General features: G+C 44.0%; 1 protein-coding gene across 7 annotated transcripts in view; it reads right to left on the bottom strand.

The window, feature by feature from the left end:
* Positions 1-12,625, bottom strand: part of alpk2 (alpha-kinase 2) — a 79,150-nt gene that overhangs the window by 37,055 nt on the left and 29,470 nt on the right. For 6 of the 7 annotated variants that reach the window (XM_048545525.1, XM_048545616.1, XM_048545708.1 and 3 more), the window contains exon 1: positions 9,020-9,698. The exons of the other annotated variant lie outside the window; for it this stretch is intronic. In XM_048545525.1, the coding sequence (XP_048401482.1) occupies positions 9,020-9,691 (672 nt within the window). In that variant the 5' untranslated portion in view covers positions 9,692-9,698. Of the gene's footprint in view, positions 1-9,019; positions 9,699-12,625 lie in introns of those variants that run through there. 7 annotated transcript variants of the gene reach the window in all.

Below are 12,625 nucleotides of genomic sequence, written 5' to 3'. Positions count from 1 at the left end.
AGTGAGTTGGATAGCTAATCAACTGCTGCTTTAAAGCTCAGTTGATGACACATTCCATCACTTTATTGATGAGCAAGAGTACACCGATTGGGTGCTAATTATCTGTGTTAGGTTTGTCCTCTTATTGTGCAGGGCATACCTGGGTAATTTTTCACTTTGTCAAATTGATGCCAGTGTTGTAGCTGTACTTGAATAGCTTGGTGGTAGGTTCTGGGACACAAATATTCAGTGCTACTGCTAGAATGTTGTCAGGACCCACAGCCTTTGCCTCCAGTCATTTATTGATATCACGTGTGGCTCAGTTTGGCTGAGAATCTGTGATACTGGGGGCGTCTGGAGGTGGCTGAGATGGATAGATTTCTAATCATCAAAGGAATCGAGGGTTATTAGGATAAAGCAGGAAAGTGGTGTTGAGATCAACCAATGATCTTATTGAATGGCAGGGGAGACTGAATGACTATTGTGCCACAGAGGTTGGTGCTGGGAACTTTGTTATTTACATAAATACTCTGGTTGTGAATGCATAACGCATGATTAGTAAGTTTGCGAATGACACAAAATTAGGAGGTATCACTGATAGCAAAGAAGGTTATCAAAAATTACAGAGGGATCTTGATCAGTTGGGGAAGTGGCTGAGGATCAGCAAATGCAATTCAATACAGATAAGTGTGAGGTGCTGCACTTTGGAAAGTCAAATCAAGGTAGAACTTAATCAGTAAATGGTAAGGTCCTGAGGACTGTTGTGGAACAGAAGGACTTAGGAGTACAAGTACATAGTTCATTGAAAGCGGCTTCACAGGTGGACAGGGTAGTGCAAAAGGCATTTAGCATGTTTGCCTTCATTGGTCAAGGCACTGAGCGTAGGATTGGGGCATTTTGTTAAACTTATATAAGTCGTAGGTGAGGCCACACTTGGAATATTGTATACTGTTTTGGTTACCCTATAATAGGAAAGATATAGTTAAACTGGAAAATGTGCAGAGAAGATTTATGAGGATGTTGCCAGGACTAGTAGGCCTGAGTTATAGGGAGAGGTTAGACAGGATAGGACTTTATTCCTTGGAATGTAGGAGAGTGAGTGGTGACCTTATTGAGGTTTATAAAGTCATGAAGAGCATAGATAGGATGAATGCATTTAGTCTTTTTCCCAGGGATAGAGAATTGAAAACTGGAGAGCATAGGTTTAAGGTGAGAGGGGAAAGATTTAAGGACCTGAGGGGCAACCTCTTCACACAGACAGTGATGTGTATACTGGAATGCGTGGAAAGTTATTTATGTTGGTACAATAGCAACATTCAAAATAACATTTGGATTGGTACACGGATGGGAAGAGTTGAGAGGGATATGAACCAAATACGGGCAATTGGAACTAACTGAGTGGGCACCATGGTCAGCATGGACCAGTTTGGTACGAAGGGCCTATTTCCAAGCTATATTACACAATGACTCAATGACTGTATGACCCACATTTACTGCTCTGACTTATGGCCTTAAAACAAAGGCAGAAGTCATATGAAAGCGACATTACGGGCCTAGACCCTTCTTCAGAAATGGGGGAGCAGAAGTGTGTTCTGAAATAAATAGGGAGAGAGGGGGAGGCAGATATAAGATGGATAGAGGAGAAGATAAGTGGAGAGGAGACAAACAGGTCAAAGAGATGGGGATGGAGCCAGTAAAGGTGAGTGTAGGTGGGGAGTTAGGGAGGGGATAGGTCAGTCCAGGGAGGACAGACAGGTCAAGGAGGCGGGATGAGGTTAGTTGGTCGAAGATGGGGGTGGGGGTTGAGGTGGGAGGAGGGGATAGCTGGGAGGAAGGACAGGTTAGGGAGGTGGGGGCAAGCTGGGTTGGTTTAGGGATGTGGTGGCGGGTGGGGGGGGGGGGGGGGGTGGCGTGTGCAGATTTTGAAGCTTGTGAAATCCACATTGATACCACTGGGCTGCAAGGTTCCCAAGCGGAATATGAGGTGCTGTTCCTGCAACCTTCGGGTGGCATCATTGTGGCACTGCAGGAGGCCCATGATGGACATGTCATCTGAGGAATGGGAGGGGGATTTGAAATGGTTCGCGACTGGGAGGTGCAGTTGTTTAGTGTAAACTGAGCGTAGGTGTTCCGTAGGTGTTAACTACTAGCCCCATCCCAGCCCCTTGACCTGTTCGTCCTCCCTAACTCCCCACCTACACTCACCTTTCCTGGCTCCATCCCCGCTTATTTAACCTGTCTGTCTCCTCTCCACCTATCTTCTCCTCTATCCATTTTCCATCCGCCTCCCCCCCTCCCTATTTATTTCAGAACCCCCATCCCCGCCCCATTTCTGAAGAAGGGCCTAGGCCCGAAACATCATCTTTCTTGCTCCTCTGATCCTGCTTGTCGTGCTGTGTTCATCCAGCTCTACACCTTGTTATCTCAGATTCTCCAGCATCTGCAGTTCCTACTATCTCAGAAGTCATATGAATACCAGTTTATAGTATGAAGGAGCAACACTCCAAATCTTGTGATTTCAAATAAATGGTTGGACTATAACCTGGTACTCATGTGACTTCTGACCTAGTCCATCCCAGTCCAACACCGCCACCTCCACATCATGATTGAAATAAAGCGTATAATTCTGAAGAGAGTGCAGGAACAAAGTTAAATGTGTGTATCTGTGCATAAGTCGTTGAATTCTCTCTCAAACTCATCAGGGATTTTCAGTTAAGTGCCCAGTATCACAGGTTTCATTAATGGCATTCAGAGTTAGAAACAAATGAAATGATGTTAAATTTGTACAGAACACCGATTTGGTCTCAACTAGAGAACTGTTTCATTTCTGGCCACTCTTTAGAAAAGATATGAAGGCATTAGAGAGTCCAAAAAAGATTCATGTGTATGGTTCCAAGATTTTGGAATTACAGTTACGAAGATAGATTGGAGAAATTGGAAACAAAAACAGAAGTTGCAGGAAAAGCTTAGCAGGTCTGGCAGCATCTGTGAACAGAAATCAAATTTAATGTTTCGGATCCAGAGATCCTTCCTTAGAACCGATTACTCTTCACAGATACTGCCAGATCTGCTGAGTATTTCCTGCAGCTTCTGTTTTTTCACTCCTGAATCACAGCGTCTGTGGTTCTTTCAGTTCTTTTTTGAAGAAGTTGGAACTGTTTTGCTTGATGAAAATTATATTGAGATGACAAAGTCAGAGTTTAAAAGAACGACAGTTGGGCTCATTGCAACTTACAAAATTCTTAATGGGCTAGAAAAGCTGGATACTGAAGAGATGTTGCCCCATCTGGGACAGGTTTTAAACTAGGGAACAGGCTCAGAATAAGGAGCAAACCACTTAGGACTGGGATGAGGAGGAATGTTTTCAATTTGAAGGATAGCGAAATTTTAAAAATTTTCTGCCTCAGGGACCTGTGGAAACTCAGTCATTGAAATGTTAAATGCAGAAATTGATAGGCATATTAGATATTAATGACATTTAGGAAAATAGGGATGGCCCAGAAAAATAGTACTGATGTAGATGATCTGATATGGTTAAGAGTGGGTGGCTAGAGGAGCTGAATGGCCTATTCCTGTTACTATGTTTATACATTTCTAAGGGAACGTTGAGAGGAGATTTGATAAATTTATTCAAAATCAGCAGGTGTCGAAACAGTGTAGATAGGGAATAACTATTCCCATTGGTGGAAGAATTGAGAACAAGAACACACAGATTTAAGATATTTGTCAAAAGAACTAATGCAGTCATGAGGAGAAATTTTTCACATAGCAACTGGTTAGGACCTGAAATGCATACCCTGGAAGTGTGTTGGTGATAGGTTTAATGGAGGCATTGAAGAGCACAGCATTTAATATGACCAAGCAGAGTCAGCATTTACTTCAAAAGGAATGAAGTGTAAAAATGGAAAGGATTTGCCAAAACTATACAAGGCATTAGTCAGACCGCAGCTGGAGTACAGTGTACAGGGGTCATAGTTTTGGGATAAGGGATATCAGATGTAAACCAGAGAAGAGGAGAAATTATTTCCCTGAAAGGGTTCATGAATCTGTGGAATTCATTACCATAGAATTCAGTGGATGCAGGGATATTAAGGAAATTTAAAAAGATGATAGTCAGATGTTTAATCAGTAATGGGTCAAAGACATACGGTCATAGAGTCACACAGCAGGGAAAGAGACCCTTCGGTCCAACCAGTCCATGCCAAACATAATCCCAAACTAAACTAGTCCCGCTTGTCTGCTCCTGGCCCATATCCCTCCAAACCTATCCTTATTGTGTACTTACCCAAATGTCTGTTTAACATTGTAATTGTACCCACATCCACCACTTCCTCAGGAAGCTCATTCCATATACGAACTTAGCACTGTGTGATAAATTTGCCTTTCATGTCTTTTTCAAATCTCTCTCCTGTCTAAAAATGTGCCCCCTAGTCTTGAAAGCCCTTGCCCTAAGGAAAAGACAACCACTGCTAACCCTTCCTACACCCCTCATGATTTTATGAACTTATCTAAGGTCACCTCTCAAACTCCGACAGTCCAGTGAAAAAAGTCACAGCCTGTCCAGCCTTTCTTTATAACTCATGCCTTCCAAAACCAGCAACATTTTGGTAAATCCCTTCTGGACCCTCTCCAGCTTAATGATATCCTTCTCGTAACTGGGCAACCAGACTGAACACAGTATTCCAGAAGAGGCCTCAATAATGTCCTGTATAACCTCAACAATGACTTCCCAAGTTCTATACTTAAATGACTGAGCAATGAAGGCAAATATGTTGAATGCCTTTTTGTACGTCTACATGTGACGCAAACTTCAAAGAATTATGTACGCAAATCCATATGATCCTCTGCTCTAAAAAAAAATTTAGGCTATATAATTAATTGTATAAGTCCTATCCCTGTTTATTCCACCAAAATGCAATACCTTGCATTTATCCAGATTGAACTCCATCTGCCGTACATGACATGTTAGATGCAGAAAGGTTGTTTTCCTTGTGGGACAGTGTAGGATCCAGTGGCATAATCTCTGAATAAGGGGTCACCCTTTTAAGACAGAGATGAGAAGAAACTTTCTTCTCTCAGAAGGTAGTGAATTTATGATATTCTTTACCACAGAGGCTGTAGCTGTTGGGTCGCGTTCAAGGTCGAGATAGATTTTTACTCAGCTGGGTGTCAAGGCTTATGGGGAACAAGAAGGGGGAGTGGAGTGGAGGGTTATCAGGTTTGCCATGATCTTATTGAATGGTGGAGCAGACTTGATGTGCCGAATAGCCTACTTCTGCTCCTTTGTGTTAAGGTATTACGGAGTACAAGAGGAAGAAGTTATGTTGAAGCTTTAATAGATATTAGTTTGACTTCACCTGGAGTAATTAGGAATGATGTGAAGCATTGGAGAGAATCTAGACAGACTTACAAGAATGGTTCCAGGGATGAGAAACTTTAGTTTTGAAGACAGATTAGAGAATTTAGGTCTATTTTCCTTCTCTAGAAGGGAAGGCTAAGAGGAGATATGATTGAATTTTTAAAAATCTGGGCAGAACATGTAGGGAGAAATTATTTCCACTTATAAAAAGAACAAGAGGGTACAGGTATAAAATAATTTGCAAAATAAGTAAATGAGAAAAAAAAGATAACACAGCGTGGAGCTGGAGGAACACAGCAGGCCAGGCAGCATCAGAGGAGCAGGAATGTTGACTTTCAACATGCTGTGTTCCTTCAGCTCCACACTGTGTTATCCCTGATTCCAGCATCAGCAGTTCTTATAATCTCTAAATGAAAAAAAATCTTTTTTGTAAACCATGTAATTAGGGTCTCGAATGAATTGCCTGGTAGTATGGCGGAGACAGTTCAATCAGGTCATTCAAGAGGGCATTGTTTTGTTTAAAAAAATCACCTAATGTGCAGGCTTGACAGGAAAAGGGAGGAGAATGGCAATCAGGCAAAAACGGACTTTTTTGTGCATTGTACAAATTTTGTTTCTGTAATTCAGTTTTAGGCTCTTTACTTAGGGAAGAATATACCTGCATTGAAAGCAATCAGAGAAAGTTCACCTTGTTGATTTTTGGAATGAAGGGTTTAGGAGGAAAGGTAGAACTGTTTTTTTCTGTTGTGTTGACTTTGTTCAGTGTTATGGAGACACATTCATCCAGTATAGTGGAGAGTATCCATTCACACCCTTGACTTGTTCTTCGCAGATGTTGAACAAGCTTTTGGGAGTTAACACCAGAATTCCAGCCTTTGACGTGTCCTCATCGTGCCCTTTCTGTGTCTCACAGCTGAGCTGGAAGATCTCAAGCTGCCAGGTGTTGTCAACAGTCAACTCAATCTGTCTTAAAACATGGACCGAGGAATTGAAAATGCGCCTGAATCACAGAGTGCCATAGACACTTATGGCACAATGAAGGTGAAGGCTTTCACTGGCCAACAATGGTGAGATCCCACCATCCCATGCAGTGGGCGTAAAAGCATGCCAACTCACCTGTTCTATCAGGAAGGTGAAGCATGAACATATGTAACATGATTCCAAAAGTGGTGAACTATGCTTGGTCAGGGGAAAGCCATACAAAGCTCTGGGAAGGTCTGTATAGTCCTAATGTCTAAATCAGTTGTCTGACCTGGGGTTGTGGGTGAAAGATCAAGATTATGACACGTTTTGATGAATCAGATATAGAGAAACTGTTTCCTCCTGTGGGAAAGCCAAGTTAGGTAGTCATCAAGAAATCCAATAGAGAATTCAAAATAATCCCTACTCAAAGAGATTGTTGAATTTACTATCTCAAGAAAACTTAAGTCATAAAATAAGAGCCAACAGTGTCAGAGATAGTATATTGGCATGGGTAGAGAATTGGCAAATGGGTGGAAAACAGTGAACATGGATAAGTGATTCTTTTTAAGGTTGGTAACCTATAGCCAATGAGGTTTGACAGGGATCAGTTTTGGGTCCCAAGCTGTTTATCAGATGGAAGTAAATGTATTATAGCCAAAACTGCAGATGACAGAAAAATAGGTGGAAAGGCAGGTTGCTAGAAGGATACAAACAGTTTACAGGGAAGAGATAATAGGAACTGCAGATGCTGGAGAATCCGAGATAACAAAGTTTAGAGCGGGATGAACACAGCAGGCTAAGCAGCATCTCAGGAGCACAAAAGCTGACATTTCGGACCTAGACCCATCATCAGAGAGGGAGATGGGGAGAGGATTCTGAAATAAATAGGGAGAGAGGGGGAGGCGGACTGGAGATGGATAGAGGAGAAGATAGATGGAGAGGTGAGTATGGGTGGGGAGGTAAGGAGGTGATAGGTCAGTCTGGGGAGGATGTACAGGTCAAGGGGGCGGGATGAGGTTAGTAGTTAGGAAATGGAGGTAGGACTTGAGGTGGGAGGAGGGGATAGGTGAGAGGAAGAACAGGTTAGGGAGGCGGGGATGACCTGAGCTGGTTTTGGGATGCAGTGGGGGGAGGGGAGATTTTGAAGCTGGTGAAATTCACATTGATACCATTGGGCTGCAGGGTTCCCAAGCGGAATATGAGTTGCTGTTTCTGCAACCTTCGGGTGGCATCATTGTGGCACTACAAGACGCCCAGGATGGACATGTCATCTAAGGAATGGAAGGGGTCTTGAAATGGTTTGCAACTGCGAGGTGCAGTTTAGGGGGAAGTATCATAGGTTAAGTAAGTCGGCAAAAAAATTGGCAAATGGTGTGTAATGAGGTGAAATGTGGAATTTTTCGTTTTGGAAGTGAGAAGAAAACAACAAAGTATTATTCAAATAGAGAAAAACTGTAGAAAGCTGCAGCACAAAGGGACTTGAGGTACTTGTGCATGTAACACAGAAAGCTAGGGCAAAGGTAAGCAGCTAATAAGAAAGGCTAAGGAATATTAGCCCCTAACTCAAGGAGGTTAGAGTGTAAGAGTAGGTAAGATTAGCAACTGTATAAGATGCTGGTGAGATCACATCTGGAGTATTGTGAGCAGTTTTGGTCGCCTTACTTAAGGAAAGGTATTTATCTGGACACAGTTCAGAGAAGGTTCATGAGGATTGTGATACAATTAAAGGTTAAACAGGGCTCAACTGATTGGAATTCAGTAGAATGAGACGTTATCTCACTGAAACATTGAGGATTCTTAAGGAACTTGACAGGGTAAATGCTGAGAGGATGTTTCGCCTTTTGGGACAATCTTGGTCCCGAGGGCTTGGTCTCAGAATGAAAGGGCACCAATTTAAGACTGATATGCGGAGAAATTTATTCTCTCAGATCGTTGTGAATCTTTGGAGCTCCTTGCCTTGGAAAGCTGCAGAGGCAGAGTCCTTGTGTTTATTTAAGGCTGAGATAGACAGATTCTTGATCAGTAGGGGAATCAAGTGTTATGGGAAAGGGCTGGAAAGTGGACATGAGGAATTTGGGATTAGACACGATCCTATTAAATGGAGGGGCAGACTTGACAGGCCAGACGGCCTACTCCTGTTCCTATTTCTTACGTTCTTATGACTACCACAGGGAGTGGATGAGGAAGGGTCATCGGACTTGAAATGTTGAGTCTTTTTCCCTTCACAGATGCTGCCAGACCTGCTGAGCTTTTCAGGCGACTTCTGCTTTTGTTCCTGACTTACAGCATCCACACTTCTTTCAGTTTTTATAAATGCCTGGATGTACAGGTTGGGTTGAATGGTCTTTTTTTGTGCCATGCGAAGTACTCCTGCCGAACATCTGGAAAGACATATATGCTTTGATTCGGATAATATTTTGAAGACCTGTACATTTAATGGGAATGCAGTTGGACAACATTGATTACAACCCTAAATCTACTCACCCACAAGTGTTTGTTAGACAGTGACTTAAACTCTTAATTCCTTCGGCGCACGATAACGTGCGGCACTAAATCGATCCCTTATAAAGATCAGTTCTTTTATCGGTGTATTGATCATCTAAGCAAGGTAATTTTAAAAAAGCCTGAAGCGCAATGTTTCAGAAAAGGTGTAAACCGTCCTGTGGTTATATCGGCTTTTAATGTGCAGATCAAAGAGTTCGAGGTTTATGAGCCTACCCTGACACTCCAATGGTCAGTGCTGTCCTCAGAACCCATTCGCGCTCCTCCTAGTCCCCCACGATCGCCAGCTGCCGGCTGTGCAGACGGAGTTGAGTTCTTTCCCAGGTCGGGTGGAGGGCTGACAGGATGCTGGCGGTGGTTTGGGGCCAGCCTGCTCTCCGTGTGGCGAACCGCCCCCGGGGTCGGAGTGCCGCCGTCCGTCGCTCGGCGTGGGGGAGGAGAATGCCCGGGATCCGAGCCGTCGGCTGCAAGGATGGCCCCGGCTGCTGGTCTCCCTGCCCCGGCGCCTCTCAGTCCCTGAGGACACGCACCGGTCACCGCCACGTTTGGAGCCTCACCCTGGGTCAGGCAGTTCTCGGGGACGAGGAGGAGAGGACACGGACAGCCCAGGCGGTGCTGCCATCGCGCCTTGTCCTCGTCTCTCAGGACATCCGAGCACGCCAGAAAGTCCAAGTAGTACTCGTCCTCGCAGCCCTCGTCCATGGCGGGCCGCCTCCCTGACCCCGTGCGGCCGCTCTCGAAGCTGCTGCCGCCGCCTCCTCCTCCAGCCCACGCCCCCGGCGGGAGGGGACCCCCGGCGCCCTCTCCCTGCTCCTGGCCGGGCTTCCTGCCCGTATTTGGGAGTCGGGGGGCAGCTGCCGAAGGGCTGATCTCGGTGAGCCCGCCCATCGGCCGGGCGCGGGTAAAGCCAGGAGAGATTGCAGCATCCCGGCATCCTCCCCGCCGCCTGTCCCCTTCCCCTTCCCTGGAGGGCGCGCCTGGATTTCCAGCCGAGAGGCTCGCAGCTGAGTTTGTAAGGCGATCGGTCGAGCTTTCGCAGCAACGCTTCCCGCTCATCGGACCATCTGATTCTGGCGCCTTCTTGGCTTCGTTTCTCGCTTTGAACTCCTGCATCATTTTTTCCCTGACCTGAGCTGCCGTGACCGAGCCCACTTGTAAGAGCGAGGAGCAGATGGCAATTCCCTTGGAGTTTGTGGCAGATACTTGGTAAATGGCGGCGTCGTCTTCTGTGCACCTGGAAGTCAACGAAATGTTACTTTGCTTTGGAACAGTCATTGAGGAAAAGCTGCGTGTGGCCAACCGGCGGCTTGATGTACAAGAAGCACGTTTTCAGTCCCGAATTCACATTTAGAGCTCACATTCCCAGTTATAATCCATACTTTGGCATCACCTGACAACCCTTTGCCAGTGCGGTAATGTAATCTTGTGCGCCAAGACACATCCCTTTAAAATGGGCCAACGGCTAAGGTGCACAGCCCAAAACTTAGTTGGAAGTAAGACACTGAACTGCTTTGCAAGAGGTGGGTCTGGCTGAAAAGGTTCGATTCTCATAAATTGGGTGGATCGGATTAGCGGCGAGACCCCAATCCCAGCAGCTCAATGAAATGGTCGTCAAGTGATCCATATTACAACTGGTGGGGCTTCACCAGAGAGTTCACCACCCACCAGATTATACGAGTTGTAGTTGCCTCGTGTTGAAGATGTTGTAAGCAAGTGTAACATGCACGTTGTAAAAGGGTAAAGGAACGGAAGGCTGTTCAGAAAATCTCGCTTAGTATCACATCTGGTGGTACTGGCAGTCTTGTGCCGGGTTTAAATCAAATGACCGTCAATTTAAACTCATTATTTAAGAGTGAGGAAAATGTTCAATAAACGTGTTTCTGAAACGAGGGATATTACGTCGGAAGGAGAAGTTAAGGCGAAGAGATGTTTAAGGGGAAAATGGATAAATAGTTGAAGCACGGGAAATCACAAGTTTGTGAATTTTTGGTTACTCCAGGCTAGGTGGATTGGCAATGCTAAATTGCCCATATTGTTCAGGAATGTGTAGATCTGGTGGGTTATAGAGGGATGGGTCTGGGTGGGATGCTCTGAGGGCCGGGGTGGACTTGTTGGGCCGAAGGGCCTGTTTCCACACTATAGGAATTCTATGATTCTATGATCTAACAAAGAACAAACAGAAGCTTGATGTGAGGAAGACCCCACAGCCTGTGAACTCTCATATCCTATGGTCAAGTCCTGTAGAACTGGTTATAAAAATGATGTCTTAGTCTTACTAAATTTCAGAAATTCTTTGGAGAGAAATATACTGGATTAGAAAATGGAATTAGATAATGTGCATTTTCAATTCAGGAAGTGTTTCAACCATCTAGTTGTTGGTGGATCCAAGATGAATAGTCATGTCCTATGCCTTAGATGAGCAGTAGGCCCTTTGTTCAAAAAGTAGGACATTTAATGCCAGTTTCAGACTCCCTACCTGGGACTGAACTAATCAGTGGTTCTGAAGAAGGTCAGGGACTATCACCAAAACAATAAAAGGAAACTTCTGACTGTGAAAGCCGATAGAGCAACAGTATAGTCTCGTAGACTGTTGCTGATCCTCATTCAACCACCATTCCAATCATCACCTCCCCCTCCCTGGACTTACTCGAGGTTTGCTCTCTCAAGTTGATCAGCTCATATTTATCCTTATGGAACTGCTAAGCTGCCTCTGATCATCTCCTTGGCATCTGCAGCTGACCAGCATTTGCTGGCATGGCCTGAAACCCAAGTACAGCCTTTGGGCCTATGGTCCTACCATACTGCTTATTTCAGGCCTCAATTCAGGGCAAAAGAAATGTTGAATCTCACTATATTTTTGACAAATTGATGCCAAACTTAAGTCAATACCTTACAGCCAAAAGTCAACAGGTGGTTTACTCTACATATGGCAGGCATGTTCTCTATTTATAGCACATGGTGTACAATTTGGAAATAGATATGGTTACTGATAAGTATATTTTAGAAGAAAGTTACGGCTGCCTTAGGAATTTTCCACGTGCAAAGACGCATAAAAAATTTCTGAGAATAACATTAGATCACAAGATTACATGGAGTTCTTGAGTATTAGTTAAACTACATTTTAGCATCTGACCTGTGGATATCAAATCAGAGGGTAAACAGAATCTGAGAAGAGATATTTTATCAAGAAACATGACTGGGTGTTGAGACATAGAAGAAGGCGATTTATATGTGAGGGGATGCCAAAATTGTAGAATCATACAATGACAGAACAGTGAAGGACACCATTTGGCCCACTACATCTATGTCAGCTCATGGTAGAGTTGTACCATTAATCACACTTCTCTGCTCTGTCTTCACAGCCCCATGTTCTAATTCCTTTCAAACACTTATCAGAATTTTTAAAAAAATGTTTCCACTGAATCTGCCAGCCTTTCAAATCATGTACGTAAATTTCAATGTGCTTGTGTAAAATATAATTTCATCGCAATAGCTCTGGTTCTTCTGCCAAGCAGCTAAAAGTTTGGTCCTCCAGTTATTGACAGTTTATTTTCTGTATCAAAACTGTTGGCGATTTTGAACACCTCAAACAAATTTCTTCTTAACCTTCTCTGCTCTAAAGACACTCCCAGCTTCTCCAGTTTCTTTTCACAACAAAAGTTCCTTACCCATTATGCCATATTGTTTTTCTACTCCAAGTACTGAACTTGAATATGCAGGAAGTTGGAAATACCAAAGTTTATTGTGGAATCTGGAATCAGCCAGAATTTTTTCTATTTTAGCATTGGGAAACATTTAGCTATTATCTTTACCCTCCCATGC

Source organism: Stegostoma tigrinum, chromosome 1 (genome assembly GCF_030684315.1).
Source record: "Stegostoma tigrinum isolate sSteTig4 chromosome 1, sSteTig4.hap1, whole genome shotgun sequence".
Lineage (NCBI taxonomy): Eukaryota > Metazoa > Chordata > Chondrichthyes > Orectolobiformes > Stegostomatidae > Stegostoma > Stegostoma tigrinum.
Note: the sequence above shows the minus strand (reverse complement) of the source record. Positions and strands in the feature narration are given on the sequence as shown.